We start from the raw sequence: 18366 nt of genomic DNA on the forward strand, positions 1-18366 counted from the left end.
TCAGTCCCCTCTCTCTCTCAGGGAGTTATCTGTACATTGACTGGGGTCTCTCAGTCCCCTCTCTCAGGGAGTTATCTGGAAATTGACGGGTGTCTCTCAGTCCCCTCTCTCTCAGGGAGATATCTGTACACTGACTGCTGTCTCTCAGTCCCCTCTCTTCCTCAAGGAGATATCTGTACACTGTCTCATGTCTCTCAGGCCCCTCTCTCAGGGAGATATCTACACTGACTGGTATTTCTCAGGCCCCTCTCTCTCAGGGAGATATCTGTACACTGACTTGTATCTCTCAGGCACCTCTCTCTCAGGGAGATATTTGTACACTGACTGGTGTCTCTCAGTCCCCCTCTCTATCTCAGAGAGATATCTGTACACTGACTGGTGTCTCTCAGTACATCTCTCTCTCTCAGGGAGATATCTGTACACTGACTGGTGTCTCTCAGTACCTCTCTCTCAGGGAGATATCTGTACACTGACTGGTGTCTCTCAGTACCTCTCTCTTAGGGAGATATTTGTACACTGACAGGTGTCTCTCAGTCCCTCTATCTCTCAGGGAGATATCTGTACACTCACTGGTGTGTCTCAGTACCTCGCTCTCTCAGGGAGATATCTGTACACTGACTGGTGTCTCTCAGTCCCTTCACTCTCTCAGGGAGATATCTGTACACTGACTGGTGCCTCTCAGTCCCCTCTCTCTCTCAGGGAGATATCTGTACACTGACTGGTGTCTCTCAGTACCTCTCTCTCTCAGGGAGATATCTGTACACTGACTGGTGTCTCTCAGTACCTCTCTCTATCTCAGGGAGATATGTGTACACTGACTGGTGTCTCTCAGTTCCCTCTCTCTCTCTCTCTCTCTCTCTCTCAGGGAGATATCTGTACACTGACTGGTGTCTCTCAGTCCCCTCTCTCTCAGGGAGATGTCTGGACACTGGCTGGTGTCTCTCAGTCCCCTCTCTCTCTCAGGGAGCTATCTGTACACTGACTGGTGTCTCTCAGTACCTCTCTCTCTCTCAGGGAGATATCTGAAAACTGACTGGTGTCTCTCAGTCCCTCTATCTCTCAGGGAGATATCTGTACACTGACTGGTGTCTCTCAGTCCCCTCTCTCTCTCTCTCAGGGAGATATCTGAACACAGACTGGTGTTTCTCAGTCCCCTCTCTCTCTCTCAGGGAGATATCTGTACACTGACTGGTGTCTCTCAGTCCCCTCTCTCTCTCTCAGGGAGATATCTGAACACAGACTGGTGTCTCTCTGTCTTGAATGGTAAGGAATTTGTAAAATGTGATCCAGAAAATTTTCTTTACTTATATGTAGCTGTACCTACCAGAGAAGGAGCTGAAGTCGACATTCTCTTGTGAAATAAGGGCGTGCAAGTGACTGAAATGTGACTAGTAGAACACTTTGGGATCAGTGATCATAATTCTATTCATTTTAAAATAGATATAGAAAAGGATAGGCAGTTTGTAATTCTTATTTGGAGAAGGCAAATTTTGTCGGTATGAGACATGAACTTTCAAAAGTTAATGAGTGTAGACTTTTTGCAGGTAAAGTGGGAGTATTACAAAAGTGAGATAAAGAGAGTTCAGTGGCAGTATGTTCCTGTTAAGAGTTAACGATAAGGCTGGTAGGAGTAGGAAACAGTTGGTGAATAAAGATATTGAAGCTCTGGCCAAGAATAAGAAAGAGGCATACAGATTGCTGGGATCAAGTGAATCTCTCAAAGAGCATAATGGGTGGAGGGGTATTCTTAAGAGGGAAATCAAGAGGGCAAAAAGAAGACATGATTTTCCTTTGGCAGATAAGCTTAATGACAGTCCAAAGAGATTCTACAAGTATATTAAAAGAGCAGTTCAGGAGACAGTAGGGCCCCTTAAACATCAATGAGGTTGTCTATGGATGGAACCATAGGAGGTGGGAGAGATATTTCATGTCATATTTACTGTGGAGAAAGACATGGAAGCTAGGGAACATGGGGAAATCGATACTTATGCCTTGAGAACAGTCCACACTACAGAAAAGGTGGTGCTGTACATCTTAATAAAACATAAAGGTGGATAAATCTCCAGGACCTGATTAAGTGTCTCTCAGGATATTGTGGAAAGCCAGGGAAGAAGTTGCGGGACCACCTTGTAGAAATATTTGTATCATCTACACCACAGGGGAGGTGCCGGTGGACTGGAGGGTGGCTAATGTTGTGCCTTTATTTAAGAAAAGCTGTCAGGAGCAGACTGGGAACTATAAATCGATGAGTCTGACATCAGTGATGGGTAAGCTGTTGGAGGGGATTCTGAGAGATAGGATTTACATGCATTTGGAAAGGCAAGGACCGATGAGGGATAGTAAGCTTGGCTTTGTGTGTGAGAAATCGTGACTCACAAACTTCATTGAGTCCTTGGAGGGTGAAACCAAAAAGGCAGATCAGGGCAGAGTATTAGACATCGCCTGCATGGACTTTAGTGAAGCCTTTGACAAAGTTCCGCAGAAGACCCTGTCCCATTGGTTACAAAATTGGCTTGATGGCAGGAGGCAGAGAGTGGTGGTGGAGGGTTGCTTTTCAGACTGGAGGCTTGTGACCAGGGGTATTTCTCTGTTGTTAAATAATTTGGATGAGGCTTTAGGAGGCAAGATTGGTCGGTTTACGGATTACACCCAAATTGATGGGATAGTCGACGATGAAGAAGTTATATAAGATTACAAAGGCATCTTGATCAATTAGGCCAATGGGCTGAGGAAGGGTAGATGGAATTTAATTTGGATCAATGTGAGGTATTACATTGTGGTAAAATGAACAAGGGCAGGACTTATACATTTAATAGTAGGGCCCTGGGTAGCATTGTGAAACAGAGAGACCTAGGGCTCAAGAACATAGTTCTATGAAAGTTGCATCACAGGTAGACAGGGTGGTAAAGAAGGTGTTTAGCACGCTTGCCTTCATTGCTCAGACCTTTGAGTATGAGTCGTCCTGAGCTGGTACTGGACATTGGTGAGGCCATTTTTGCAGTATGCTACTGCTCACCCTGTTATCGGAAGGATATGATTAAATTCGAGAGGGTTCAGAAAAGATTTACAAGGGTGTTGACGGAACAGGAGGGTGTGAGTTATAAGGATAGGCTGGATAGGCTGAGACTTTTTCACCGGAACATCGGAGATTGAGGGGTGACCTTATAGAGGTTTATAAAATCATGAGGGACATGGATAGGGTAAATAGACAAAGTCTTTTCCCCTGGGGTGGGGGAGTTCAAAATGAGGGAACATATTTTTAAGATGAGAGGAGCAATATTTAAGAGAGACAGGAGGGGCAACGTTTTCACACAAAGTTGGTTTGAATGTAGAATGCACTGCCAGAGGAAGTGGTAGGAAGAGATTTGGATAGGGACATGAATAGGAAACGTTTAGACGGTTATGGGCCAAATGCTGGCAACTGGGTCTAATTTAAGCTTGGAAACCTGGTCGGCAGGACAAATTGGACCAAAGGGTCTGTTTCTGTGCTGTACGACTGAATGATTCTCTCAGTCCCTCTCATTCAAAGAGATATCTGTACACTGGTGTCTCTCAGTCCCCTCTCTCTCAGGGAGATATCTGTACACTGACTGGTGTCTCTCAGTCCACTCTCTCTCAGGGAGATATCTGTACACTGGCTGTTGTCTCTCAGTCCCTCTCTCTCAGGGAGATATCTGTACACTGACTGGTGTCTCTCAGTCCCCTCTCTCTCAGGGAGATATCTGTACACTGACTGGTATCTCACAGTCCCTCTCTCTCTCTCAGGGAGATATCTGTACACAGACAGGTGTCTCTCAGTCCCCTCTCTCTCAGGGAGATATCTGTACACTGACTGGTGTCTCTCAGTCCCCTCTCTCTCAGGGAGATATCTGTTCACTGACAGGTGTCTCTCAGTCCCTCTCTCTCTCTCAGGGAGATATCTGTACACAGACAGGTGTCTCTCAGTCCCCTCTCTCAGGGAGATATCTGTACACTGACTGGTGTCTCTCAGTCCACTCGCTCTCAGGGAGATATCTGTACACTGACTGGTGTCTGTCAGTCCTCTCTCTCAGGGAGATATCTGTACACTGACTGGTGTCTCTCAGTCTCTCTCTCAGGGAGATATCTGTACACTGACTGGTGTCTCTCAGTCCTCTCTCTCTCAGGAAGATATCTGTATAGTGACTGGTGTCTCACAGTCCCTCTCTCTCTCTCTCAGGGAAATATCTGTACACTGACTGGTATCTCTCAGTCCCTCTCTCTCTCAGGGAGATATCTGTATAGTGACTGGTGTCGCTCAGTCCCTCTCTCTCTCAGGAAGATATCTCTACACTGACTGGTATCTCTCAGTCCCCTCTCTCTCTCAGGGAGATATCTGTATAGTGACTGGTGTCTCTCAGTCCCCTCTCTCTCTCAGGGAGATATCTGTATCGTGACTGGGGTCTCACAGTCCCTCTCGCTCTCTCAGGGAGATATTGCCCACTGGTGTCTCTCAGATCCTCTCCCTCAGGGAGATATCTGTACACTGACTGATGTCTCTCAGTCCCTGTCTCTCTCAGGGAGATATCTGTACACTGACTGGTGTCTCTCCGTCCCCTCTCTGTCTCAGGGAGATATCTGTACACTGACAGATGTCTCTCCGTCCCCTCTCTCTCTCAGGAAGATATCTGTACACTGACTGGTGTCTCTCCGTCCCCTCTCTGTCTCAGGGAGATATCTGTACACTGACTGGTGTCTCTCAGTCCCCTCTCTCTCTCTCAGGGAGATATCTGTACACTGACTGGTGTCTCTCAGTCCCCCCTCTCTCTCAGAGAGATATCTGTATGCTGACTTGTGAATACAGTGTAGATGATAGCATAAACCGACATTGTGATATTAACAGACTTAGTGAACTGTGAGATTTTCCATTTGAACCAACAAAGGATCATGATACTTTCTCGACGGTATAAAGCTAAATACAATAGATGTTGAAAGAGAATGGGGGTTTAGATGCATAGATCTTTAAAATATCTCGCACAGATACAGAAATTAACCAAGAAAGCTATTGGAATGCTGGCGTTATTTCTCGAGGACTGGAATTGAATGATGCAGAGGTTATGCTGCAGTTGTATAACACCCTGGTTAGATCCTACTCGTAGTCATGTGAGCACCACACCGTAGGAAGAAAATATCAGGTTATTTTATGTGATTATACAAATTAGGGTTGCTTTCTCCAGAATTTAAAAGTTTCACAGCTAATCTAATCAAAGTCTTCAAGATATTAACAGGAAAACAACAGCGTAGATAAACGACATCCATCATTGGAGATTCTAGGTAGCATTGTATAAGAATTAGAGCATTCAGGAGAGATAAGAAGGAAGCACTTTGACACATAAAGGGTGGGAGAGGTTTGGAACTCTCTTCCACAACCAGCAGTGGATGCTGGATCAGTTGCTCACTTTAAGTCTGAGATAGATAAAGTTTTGTTAAGGCATTCAGGGATCCAGGCAAAAGGCAGGTATGTGGAGTTCGGCCACATATCAGTCGTGATCTCATTGAATGGTGGAACAGCAGCTCGAGGGGCTGAATGGCCCCTTCCTGTTCCAATGACCATGTGCTGTACCTGGAGCTTTGCTTTCAGTTTAAAACAATAGAGGGAGCTTCAGTCTGCTTGCAACCCTTTGCTGTGCCTGTCCTGGGAGTGTTTGATGCAGACACTGAAGACTGAGCTTTACTCTGGATCGAATCCCATGCTGTACCCGTCCTGGGAGTGTTTGATTGGGACAGCGTTACTTTATTTTCAGTTTTAAAAGAGGGCAAGTAGCTTTACTCCCTCTCTAACAGCCCCAGCCTGTTCAGCCTCTCCCTGTAGCTCAAACCCTCCAACCCTGGCAACATCCTTGTAAATCTTTTCTGAACCCTTTCAAGTTTTTGTTCATAGAGTCTTAGCTTCTCAGGTTTCCTCTGAGCCACTTGCTCCTCACTTTAGATTCCTGATTTATACATGTCTGCCAAGGGGAAAGGGGTTACCACAGTCTACTCTGTCAATGCCTCTTATAATTTTATGAATGTCAATCAGACACTGCCATCCCCGATAAACCCCAGCATCCTTTGCTCCGCGGGAAACAAACCTAGTAACTCCAGTTTCTCCGCACGGTCACAGGGAACTCCCTGCAGTCGTTGTCCCTGTCCAGGGAAAGTTTGACAAGGGGGTGCACAATATAGAGGGAGCTTGACTCTGTATCTAACCCCGTGCTGTCCCTGTCCTGGGAGTGTTTGATGGGGGACAGTGTAGAGGGAGCTTTACTCTGTATCTAACCCCGTGCTGTCCCTGTCCTGGGAGGGTTTGATGGGGGACAGTGTAGAGGGAGCTTTACTCTGTATCTAACCCCGTGCTGTCCCTGTCCTGGGAGGGTTTGATGGTGGACAGTATAGAGGGAGCTTTACTCTGTATCTAACCCCGTGCTGTCCCTGTCCTGGGAGTGTTTGATGGGGGACAGTGTAGAGGGAGCTTTACTCTGTATCTAACCCCGTGCTGTCCCTGTCCTGGGAGTGTTTGATGGGGGACAGAGTAGAGAGAGCTTTACTCTGTATCTAACCCCGTGCTGTCCCTGTCCTGGGAGTGTTTGATGGGGGACAGTGTAGAGGGAGCTTTACTCTGTATCTATCCCCGTGCTGTCCCTGTCATGGGAGTGTTTGATGGGGGACAGAGTAGAGGGAGCTTTACTCTGTATCTAACCCCGTGCTGTCCCTGTCATGGGAGTGTTTGATGGGGGACAGAGTAGAGAGAGCTTTACTCTGTATCTAACCCCGTGCTGTCCCTGTCATGGGAGTGTTTGATGGGGGACAGAGTAGAGAGAGCTTTACTCTGTATCTAACCCCGTGCTGTCCCTGTCATGGGAGTGTTTGATGGGGGACAGTGTAGAGGGAGCTTTACTCTGTATCTAACCCCGTGCTGTCCCTGTCCTGGGAGTGTTTGATGGGGGACAGTGTAGAGAGAGCTTTACTCAGTATCTAACCCATGCTGTCCCTGTCCTGGGAGTGTTTGATGGGGGACACTGTAAAGAGAGCTTTACTCAGTATCCAACTCCGTGCTGTCCCTGTCCTGGGAGTATTTGATGGGGGACGGTGTAGAGGGAGCTTTACTCTGTATCTAACCCCGTGCTGTCCCTGTCCTGGGAGTGTTTGGTGAGGGACAGTGTAGAGACAGCTTCACTCTGTATCTAATCCCGTGCTGTCCCTGTCCTGGGAGTGTTTGATGGGAACAGTGTAGAGAGAGCTTTACTCTGTATCTAACTCCTTACTGTCCCTGTCCTGGGAGTGTTTGATGGGGGGACAGTGTAGAGGGAGCTTCACTCTGTATCTAACCCCGTGCTGTCCCTGTCCTGGGAGTGTTTGATGGGGGGATAGTGTAGAGGAAGCTTTACTCTGTATCTAACCCTGTGCTGTCGCTGTCCTGGGAGTGTTTGGTGGGGGACAGTGTAGAGTGAGCTTTACTCAGTATCTAACCCTGTGCTGTGCTCCTGTCCTGGGAGTGTTTGATGGGGGGACAGTGTAGAGGGAGCTTTACTCTGTATCTAACCCTGTGCTGTGCTCCTGTCCTGGGAGTGTTTGATGGGGGGACAGTGTAGAGGGAGCTTTACTCTGTATCTAACCCTGTGCTGCCCCTGTCCTGGGAGTGTTTGTTGTGGGGACAGTGTAAAGGGAGCTTTACTCAGTATCTAACTCCGTGCTGTCCCTGTCCTGGGAGTATTTGATGGGGGACGGTGTAGAGGGAGCTATACTCTGTATCTAACCCCGTGCTGTCCCTGTCCTGGGAGTGTTTGGTGAGGGACAGTGTAGAGACAGCTTCACTCTGTATCTAATCCCGTGCTGTCCCTGTCCTGGGAGTGTTTGGTGGGGAACAGTGTAGAGAGAGCTTTACTCTGTATCCAACCCCGTGCTGTCCCTGTCCTGGGGGTAAAAACTGGAAATCAGAATGCTGGAAATCAGAAATAAACACAGAAATTGCTGGAAAAGCTCAGCAGGTATGGCAGCACCCGTGACGAGGAAGGGTCTGAGGAAGGGTCACTGGACCCAAAACGATAAACCTGATTTCTCTGCACAGGTGCTGCCAGACCTGCTGAGCTTTTCCAGCAATTTCTGTGCTTGTGACTGCGCTGGAAGGGTTTGTTGGAGACGGCTGAAGCCTCAAACTAATTGCCCTCCTGTTTATTTTGAATCGTCAGGGCATCTCTTAGGTATGCCGCACGATAGTTCGGATATCTGTATCCAAGTCGGCGAGCTGCCCAGTTCTAATCAGATGATGTCGAACCTGTTGACACGGATTGATTACTCCGAACCCTGGTCGCGCTGCAGCAGTAAACTCTCTCTGGGCTTCTTCGAGAGCGGACGAGGTGGGTGCACAGGTCACAACGTTCGCACTGTATATCCAGCGAGTCAAAGTGACTGCGTCTGGTGTGCTCGGGTTTCGCATGCTTTCCCAGTCGGGGTGGCTGCTTCGCAGTTCCCTTGGCTGGGTTTGGAAGGGAATGCTGGATCTGCCCCCCCCCGTCCGTCCATGAAACCAGAGCGGTTGTAGGCCATTCAGCCCCTTCTCCGCCACTCAATAAGATCACGGCCGGCCTGGTTACAATCCAAACTCCACATTGCAATCGATTCCACCCCTCCCAATCCCCGATAACCTTTCGTTCTTTTTCCCTCACAAGAGTCGATCCGCCCCCACCTGAAAAATATTGTTGATGAGACAGAGAGTTGCAAAGTTGGACAATGCTCCTCCTCCCTGCCCTGAGATTTGAAAATGGTGCCTTTCCAATCTGGGCCACCTGAGGGGCTATCCGCTCGCCCACTCAAGATCTGAAATGCTTCAAAACAAGTCCCAACCTCCAAACTCCGGTGCTAACATGCCCAGTCCGTCCAGCCTTAGCTCTGAAGGCGAATGGGCTCGCTCCCAGTGAACCACCACAGCTTCACTAGAGGCGAGTCTGTCCGAAACCGACACCACCCCAAGTTGTCTATTCGTGGAATTTGGAGGAGGCTGGCTCCCCTCTCCCAGACCTGCAATGTGCTGCCAAGCCCTCCCCACAACACCCACCCCCGGCCAATGCTTGGCCCACATGAACGAATTAACAGGTAGGAATGAATAGGCCATGGACTGTGTGGATATCTTGAACACCAGCCCAGAGCAGGGTCACCAGTGAACAGCAGCCCAGAGCAGGGTCACCAGTGAACACCAGCCCAGAGCAGGGTCATCAGTGAACAGCAGCCCAGAGCAGGGTCACCAGTGAACACCAGACCAGAACAGGGTCACCAGTGAACACCAGCCCAGAGCAGGGTCACCAGTGAACACCAGCCCAGAGCAGGGTCACCAGTGAACACCAGCCCAGAGCAGGGTCACCAGTGAACAGCAGCCCAGAACAGGGTCACCAGTGAACACCAGACCAGAGCAGGGTCACCAGTGAACACCAGCCCAGAGCAGGGTCACCAGTGAACACCAGCCCAGAGCAGGGTCACCAGTGAACAGCAGCCCAGAGCAGGGTCACCAGTGAACAGCAGCCCAGAGCAGGGTCACCAGTGAACACCAGCCCAGAGCAGGGTCACCAGTGAACACCAGCCCAGAGCAGGGTCACCAGTGAACACCAGCCCAGAGCAAGGTCACCAGTGAACACCAGCCCAGAGCAGGGTCACCAGTGAACAGCAGCCAGAGCAGGGTCACCAGTCAACAGCAGCCCAGAGCAGGGTCACCAGTGAACAGCAGCCCAGAGCAGGGTCATCAGTGAACAGCAGCCCAGAGCAGGGTCACCAGTGAACACCAGCCCAGAGCAGGGTCACCAGTGAACAGCAGCCAGAGCAGGGTCACCAGTCAACAGCAGCCCAGAGCAGGGTCACCAGTGAACAGCAGCCCAGAGCAGGGTCACCAGTGAACAGCAGCCCAGAGCAGGGTCACCAGTGAACAGCAGCCAGAGCATGGTCACCAGTGAACAGCAGCCCAGAGCAGGGTCACCAGTGAACAGCAGCCAGAGCAGTGTCACCAGTGAACAGCAGCCCAGAGCAGGGTCACCAGTGAACAGCAGCCCAGAGCAGGGTCACCAGTCAACAGCAGCCCAGAGCAGGGTCATCAGTGAACACCAGCCCAGAGGAGGGTCACCAGTGAACACCAGACCAGAGCAGGGTCGCCAGTGAACACCAGCCAGAGCAGGGTCATCAGTGAACAGCAGCCCAGAGCAGGGTCACCAGTGAACACCAGCCCAGAGCAGGGTCACCAGTGAACACCAGCCAGAGCAGGGTCATCAGTGAACACCAACCCAGAGCAGCGTCACCAGTGAACACCAGACCAGAGCAGGGTCGCCAGTGAACACCAGCCAGAGCAGTGTCACCAGTGAACAGCAGCCCAGAGCAGGGTCGCCAGTGAACACCAGCCAGAGCAGGGTCACCAGTGAACAGCAGCCAGAGCAGTGTCACCAGTGAACACCAGACCAGAGCAGGGTCGCCAGTGAACACCAGCCAGAGCAGGGTCACCAGTGAACACCAGCCCAGAGCAGGGTCATCAGTGAACACCAGCCCAGAGCAGGGTCATCAGTGAACACCAGCCCAGAGCAGGGTCATCAGTGAACACCAGCCCAGAGCAGGGTCACCAATGAACAGCAGCCCAGAGCAGGGTCACCAGTGAACAGCAGCCCAGAGGAGGGTCAGCAGTGAACACCAGCCAGAGCAGGGTCACCAATGAACACCAGCCCAGAGCAGGGTCATCAGTGAACACCAGCCCAGAGGAGGGTCAGCAGTGAACACCAGCCCAAAGCAGGGTCACCAGTGAACACCAGCCCAGAGCAGGGTCACCAGTGAACACCAGCCCAGAGCAGGGTCACCAGTGAACACCAGCCCAGAGGAGGGTCAGCAGTGATCACCAGCCCAGAGCAGGGTCACCAGTGAACACCAGCCAGAGCAGGGTCACCAGTGAACAGCAGCCCAGACCAGGGTCACCAGTGAACACCAGCCCAGAGCAGGGTCATCAGTGAACAGCAGCCCAGAGGAGGGTCAGCAGTGAACACCAGCCCAGAGCAGGGTCACCAGTGAACAGCAGCCCAGAGCAGGGTCACCATGTGCACCAGCCCAGAGCAGGGTCATCAGTGAACAGCAGCCCAGAGCAGGGTCACCAGTGAACACCAGCCAGAGCAGGGTCACCAGTGAACAGCAGCCTAGAGCAGGGTCACCAGTGAACACCAGCCCAGAGCAGGGTCAGCAGTGAACACCAGCCCAGAGCAGGGTCACCAGTGAACAGCAGCCTAGAGCAGGGTCACCATGTGCACCAGCCCAGAGCAGGGTCATCAGTGAACAGCAGCCCAGAGCAGGGTCACCAGTGAACACCAGCCAGAGCAGGGTCACCAGTGAACAGCAGCCAGAGCAGGGTCACCAGTGAACAGCAGCTCAGAGCAGGGTCACCAGTGAACACCAGCCCAGAGCAGGGTCAACAGTCAACAGCAGCCCAGAGCAGGGTCACCAGTGAACACCAGCCCAGAGCAGGCTCACCAGTGAACAGCAGCCCAGAGCAGGGTCACCAGTGAACACCAGCCCAGAGCAGGGTCACCAGTGAACACCAGCCAGAGCAGGGTCACCAGTGAACAGCAGCCCAGACCAGGGTCACCAGTGAACACCAGCCCAGAGCAGGGTCATCAGTGAACAGCAGCCCAGAGGAGGGTCAGCAGTGAACACCAGCCCAGAGCAGGGTCACCAGTGAACAGCAGCCCAGAGCAGGGTCACCATGTGCACCAGCCCAGAGCAGGGTCATCAGTGAACAGCAGCCCAGAGCAGGGTCACCAGTGAACACCAGCCAGAGCAGGGTCACCAGTGAACAGCAGCCCAGAGCAGGGTCACCAGTGAACAGCAGCCCAGAGCAGGGTCACCAGTGAACACCAGCCCAGAGCAGGGTCAGCAGTGAACACCAGCCCAGAGCAGGGTCACCAGTGAACAGCAGCCTAGAGCAGGGTCACCAGTGAACAGCAGCTCAGAGCAGGGTCACCAGTGAACACCAGCCCAGAGCAGGGTCAACAGTCAACAGCAGCCCAGAGCAGGGTCACCAGTGAACACCAGCCCAGAGCAGGCTCACCAGTGAACAGCAGCCCAGAGCAGGGTCACCAGTGAACACCAGCCCAGAGCAGGGTCACCAGTGAACACCAGCCCAGAGCAGGGTCACCAGTGAACAGCAGCCCAGAGCAGGGTCACCAGTGAACACCAGCCCAGAGCAGGGTCACCAGTGAACACCAGCCCAGAGCAGGGTCATCAGTGAACAGCAGCCCAGTGCAGGGTGATCAGTGAACACCAGCCCAGAGCAGGGTCACCAGTGAACAGCAGCCCAGAGCAGGGTCACCAGTGAACACCAGCCCAGAGCAGGGTCACCAGTGAACACCAGCCCAGAGCAGGGTCACCAGTGAACACCAGCCCAGAGCAAGGTCACCAGTGAACAGCAGCCCAGAGCAGGGTCACCAGTGAACACCAGCCCAGAGCAGGGTCACCAGTGAACACCAGCCCAGAGCAGGGTCACCAGTGAACACCAGCCCAGAGCAGGGTCACCAGTGAACACCAGCCCAGAGCAGGGTCACCAGTGAACACCAGCCCAGAGCAAGGTCACCAGTGAACAGCAGCCCAGAGCAGGGTCACCAGTGAACAGCAGCCCAGAGCAGGGTCACCAGTGAACAGCAGCCCAGAGCAGGGTCACCAGTGAACAGCAGCCAGAGCATGGTCACCAGTGAACAGCAGCTCAGAGCAGGGTCACCAGTCAACAGCAGCCCAGAGCAGGGTCACCAGTGAACAGCAGCCAGAGCAGTGTCACCAGTGAACAGCAGCCCAGAGCAGGGTCACCAGTCAACAGCAGCCCAGAGCAGGGTCACCAGTGAACAGCAGCCAGAGCAGTGTCACCAGTGAACAGCAGCCCAGAGCAGGGTCACCAGTCAACAGCAGCCCAGAGCAGGGTCACCAGTGAACACCAGCCCAGAGCAGGGTCACCAGTGAACAGCAGCCCAGAGCAGGGTCACCAGTGAACACCAGCCCAGAGCAGGGTCACCAGTGAACACCAGCCCAGAGCAGGGTCACCAGTGAACAGCAGCCCAGAGCAGGGTCACCAGTGAACAGCAGCCCAGAGCAGGGTCACCAGTGAACACCAGCCCAGAGCAGGGTCACCAGTGAACACCAGCCCAGAGCAGGGTCACCAGTGAACAGCAGCCCAGAGCAGGGTCAGCAGTGAACACCAGCCCAGAGCAGGGTCACCAGTGAACACCAGCCCAGAGCAGGGTCACCAGTCAACAGCAGCCCAGAGCAGGGTCACCAGTGAACACCAGCCCAGAGCAGGCTCACCAGTGAACACCAGCCCAGAGCAGGGTCACCAGTCAACAGCAGCCCAGAGCAGGGTCACCAGTGAACAGCAGCCAGAGCAGTGTCACCAGTGAACAGCAGCCCAGAGCAGGGTCACCAGTCAACAGCAGCCCAGAGCAGGGTCACCAGTGAACACCAGCCCAGAGCAGGGTCACCAGTGAACACCAGCCCAGAGCAAGGTCACCAGTCAACAGCAGCCCAGAGCAGGGTCACCAGTGAACACCAGCCCAGATCAGGGTCACCAGTGAACACCAGCCCAGAGCAGGGTCACCATTGAACACCAGCCCAGAGCAGGGTCACCAGTGAACAGCAGCCTAGAGCAGGGTCACCAGTGAACACCAGCCCAGAGCAGGGTCATCAGTGAACACCAGCCCAGAGCAGGGTCACCATTGAACACCAGCCCAGAGCAGGGTCACCAGTGAACAGCAGCCCAGAGCAGGGTCACCAGTGAACAGCAGCCCAGACCAGGGTCACCAGTGAACAGCAGCCAGAGCAGGGTCACCAGTCAACAGCAGCCCAGAGCAGGGTCACCAGTGAACACCAGCCCAGAGCAGGGTCACCAGTGAACACCAGCCCAGAGCAGGGTCACCAGTGAACACCAGCCTAGAGCAGGGTCACCAGTGAACAGCAGCCCAGAGCAGGGTCACCAGTGAACAGCAGCCTAGAGCAGGGTCACCAGTGAACAGCAGCCCAGAGCAGGGTCACCAGTGAACACCAGCCCAGAGCAGGGTCACCAGTGAACACCAGCCAGAGCAGGGTCACCAGTGAACAGCAGCCTAGAGCAGGGTCACCAGTGAACACCAGCCCAGAGCAGGGTCATCAGTGAACACCAGCCAGAGCAGGGTCACCAGTGAACAGCAGCCCAGAGCAGGGTCACCAGTGAACAGCAGCCCAGAGCAGGGTCACCAGTGAACAGCAGCCAGAGCAGGGTCACCAGTCAACAGCAGCCCAGAGCATGCTCACCAGTGAACAGCAGCCCAGAGCAGGGTCACCAGTGAACACCAGCCCAGAGCAGGGTCACCAGTGAGCAGCAGCCCAGAGCAGGGTCACCAGTGAACAGCAGCCTAGAGCAGGGTCACCAGTGAACACCAGCCCAGAGCAGGGTCACCAGTGAACAGCAGCCCAGAGCAGGGTCACCAGTGAACACCAGCCCAGAGCAGGGTCACCAGTGAACACCAGCCCAGAGCAGGGTCACCAGTGAACACCAGCCCAGAGCAGGGTCACCAGTGAACAGCAGCCTAGAGCAGGGTCACCAGTGAACAGCAGCCCAGAGCAGGGTCACCAATGAACAGCAGCCCAGAGCAGGGTCACCAGTGAACACCAGCCCAGAGCAGGGTCACCAGTGAACACCAGCCCAGAGCAGGGTCATCAGTGAACACCAGCCCAGAGCAGGGTCACCAGTGAACACCAGCCCAGAGCAGGGTCACCAGTGAACACCAGCCCAGAGCAGGGTCACCAGTGAACAGCAGCCCAGAGCAGGGTCACCAGTGAACACCAGCCCAGAGCAGGGTCACCAGTGAACACCAGCCCAGAGCAGGGTCATCAGTGAACAGCAGCCCAGAGCAGGGTCACCAGTGAACACCAGCCCAGAGCAGGGTCACCAGTGAACACCAGCCCAGAGCAGGGTCACCAGTGAACACCAGCCCAGAGCAGGGTCATCAGATGCCTGCCACAGATGCCAGCGAAGAGCGACCACAGTGGATATGCCATTGAACAGAGGGGACAGCAGCGACCAGCAGCCTGAAGTGGAGATGCCAGCGATCAGCCGCTTGAGCCAACCTCAAGTGAAATTGTTCAGAAAGCAAAACAATCCCATGAACAAAGTGCTACTGTAACTGACGTCTGCTGTCAGATGATGGGCTAACAGAAGTTCAGTGACAACATTCCATCATTTGTCCTTCAATGGAGGATTACCGGCATCACCAAGAGAGATAAGGCTAAGTAAGCCGCACACCCCTCAGCACCTCGATTCAGGAGGTGAAAAAAACTCATTTCCCAGGAAGATGGAAGACAAATTAAGACGTCCATCCTAACCAATACATGAAGGTGAAGAGTTCACCTAATTTAAACAGATGATTGATGAGGGTGAGGATGCCACTGTGCAGAAACCAGACTAATGCCTACAGACTCCTCAAGATGGGTCAAAAATTGGGAAATGCCTGGTGTACGTTCCCAGGACACAGCAGGAGAAAATCCTTTCATCAACACCGCAGCCATCTTCCATGGTGGACATTCATGAGATTGAAGGTCCTCCAGATGATGTTCCGGGCAATTATCTGAGTTAGCAAGGAAGAATTCAACTGTGTCGAGAATTCAGGGTCCCCTATGGTAACAAATCGACTGCCTGGTTTAGGAGGAATGATATCCTCCGTGGAGATTCTCCGAAAGCTAAAAGGTTGTCCAGCAGAGAAACGGCTAACAAATGAACAGTCGTCTTTCTGAAGCTGTGCCAATCTTTCAAGTTTGAGGAGATCATGTCAGAATCGTGAAACTTCCGGACCGTCTGAATTTGTGAAGTCTGAAAGAAGAGGAGGGTGGAGGGTGGGGAGGTTTAGCAGTAGACATGAAAGTGATTAAGTACCTGGACGTATAAATGCTAACAACAGGGAGAAGGCTTTTGGGGGAGATGGTTCTGAAAGGGTTAATTTCGGAGGCATCATTGAGCTTCAGTCAATCTGATTGGTGTCTTAGATGGTGAAAAGATGGTCTGGATGACCTCAACAAGGTGCCAGATTTGTCACCTTTGTTCCTGACAGTCTTAGTTGTCATGACTAACTAGCCATTGTGACGTGTACCTACTGCTGTCACCGATCAGCCATTCGTTCAATCCTGTCGACACTTAACTATACAGGCAATTAGACCCTGTGTAGAAAGGACAATTGATGAAAGCACTCAGGGGTGTGGAGTATTTCATTTCCCCCTCCAATTCTATTTTGATTGAAATCCCTCCCCTCCCCTTCACTTTTTCGCTCACAGAGGCATTGCCCTTGAAGAGGAGAGCACTGCTTGTCACTGGCCACTCGGGCGATTTTTCTTCCTGGTGGTCAAATACGAATAAAGTTTTTTTGCACTCAGTGTTTCTTCACTGTGTCCTGCACGCGATGTGGGCGCTGGGGAGAGATGAGCATTACTGCTGTTTGTGGGGAGGGGATATTAAAATATATAACCAGGAGATTAAACAAAAAGCAGCCTGGTCAACTTTCCCTCTCTTCGCAAATGCTGCCAGACCTGCTGTGTTCCGCAATCTTTGCAATGTTTGTTCCAGGTTACCAGCATCTTAGTTTCCAAAATACATTCGCCAAAGGGAGTGTGAAGGGACCAAGGGGGAAGAGACCGTGGGGAGGAGAAAGGAGGGGCAAGTGTGAGGGAAGGACAGAAAGAGAGAGCATAAGGAGAAGGAAGAGGGGAGGAGAAAGATGGGAGAGAGGATGTAAAGGGGATGGGGAGAGAGAGGACAAGGGAGAGAAGCAGTGGAACTCAGAGCGAGGATTGGAGAGAGGGAGGAAGTGAGTGTGAGAGCAAGGGAGGAAACAAAAAGGAGAGGATGAGAATGAAACATAGAGAGGGAGAAATGCAGAAACAGGAAAGGAACATGAGAAACAGAGAGAGTGCGTGTGAAGGACAGAGAGGGAGAGAGAGCAGGGAAAAGGTGGAAAACAGGAAGAGTTTAAGCTTGGATAAGGAAGACAGGGAGCAGAAAAAGAGTGAAACCATGGGAAAGAGAAAAACAGTGTAGAAAGAATGGGGGGGGTAGTGAGAGCAGAGGAAGGAAACGGAGAGGGAGAAAAAGGGAGAGCAGGTGGGAAGAGGTGAAGGTGGGAGAGCAGGCAAAAGGAGAGAAGGAGGGAGCGAGAATGAAGAACAAGACAGACAGCGGAGCAAGAGACAAGAGAGTGTGTGAGTGATGGGAGGAATGTTTCTCATCAGTCTCACAAAGTTGTTTGGGAACTGTTTGTGTGTGTTTTTATTTCCAGCCTCTCGGACTGACTCCAAGTTAAGCAATAAATGTTCAAATTGAAAACACACGACACTGAAACATCTCCAGCTCCCACACTAAATCCAAGAAAAATCCTTTGCAATCAGTCGTGTCAGGCAAAATGCCCTGAAAAGAAGATTTAACCCTAAAGTAACATCTGATTTAAACCGAGCAACTTTCTTACACAATCAGAGAAAGAGGCCATTTGCCTATCTGCCGTGTGTCTGCTCTATAAAAGCACTGCACTACCGGAGGGTCAGGACTGAGGGAGTGCCGCACTGTCGGAGGGTCAGTACTGAGGGAGTGCCACACTGTCGGAGGGTCAGTTCTGAGGGAATGCCGCACTGTTCGAGGGTCAGTACTGAGGGTGTGCACACTGTTGGAGAGTCAGTACTGAGGGAGTGCTGCACTGTCATTGGGTCGGTACTGAGGGAGTGCCGCACTGTCGGAGGGTCAGTACTAGGGAGTGCCGCATTGTAGGAGGGTCAGTACTGAGGGAGTGCCGCACTGTCGGAGGGTCAGTACTGAGGGAGTGCCGCATTGTCGGAGGGTCAGTACTGAGGGAGTGCCGAACTGTCGGAGGGTCGGTTCTGAGGGAATGCCGCACTGTCGGAGGGTCAGTACTGAGGGAGTGCCACACTGTCAGAGGGTCAGTTCTGAGGGAATGCCGCAATTTCGGAGGGTCAGTACTGAGGGAGTGCCACACTGTCGGAGGGTCAGTACTGAGGGAGTGCCGCACTGTCGGAGGGTCAGTACTGAGGGAATGCCGCACTGTCGGAGAGTCAGTACTGAGGGAGCGCCGCACTGTCGGAGGGTCAGTACTGAGGGAGCGCCGCACTGTCGGAGGGTCAGTACTGAGGGAGCGCCGCACTGTCGGGGGGTCAGTACTGAGGGAGTGCCGCACTGTCAGAGGGTCAGTACTGAGGGAGTGCCGCACTGTCGGAGGGTCAGTACTGAGGGAGCGCCGCACTGTCGGGGGGTCAGTACTGAGGGAGTGCCGCACTGTCGGAGGGTCAGTGCTGAGGGAGTGCCGCACTGTCGGAGGGTCAGTACTGAGGGAGTGCCGC

At 52.7% G+C, this 18366-nt stretch overlaps 1 protein-coding gene across 1 annotated transcript in view; it reads left to right on the top strand.

The window, feature by feature from the left end:
• Positions 1-18366, top strand: part of LOC122544771 (A disintegrin and metalloproteinase with thrombospondin motifs 4-like) — a 73959-nt gene that overhangs the window by 21574 nt on the left and 34019 nt on the right. The window contains exon 3 of the mRNA XM_087981756.1: positions 8187-8354. Within this exon, the coding sequence (XP_087837882.1) occupies positions 8187-8354 (168 nt within the window). The remainder of the gene's footprint in view (positions 1-8186; positions 8355-18366) is intronic.

Source organism: Chiloscyllium plagiosum, unplaced genomic scaffold, assembly GCF_037043375.1.
Source record: "Chiloscyllium plagiosum isolate Xiang-an unplaced genomic scaffold, Cpla_swu_hap1 HiC_scaffold_40, whole genome shotgun sequence".
Lineage (NCBI taxonomy): Eukaryota > Metazoa > Chordata > Chondrichthyes > Orectolobiformes > Hemiscylliidae > Chiloscyllium > Chiloscyllium plagiosum.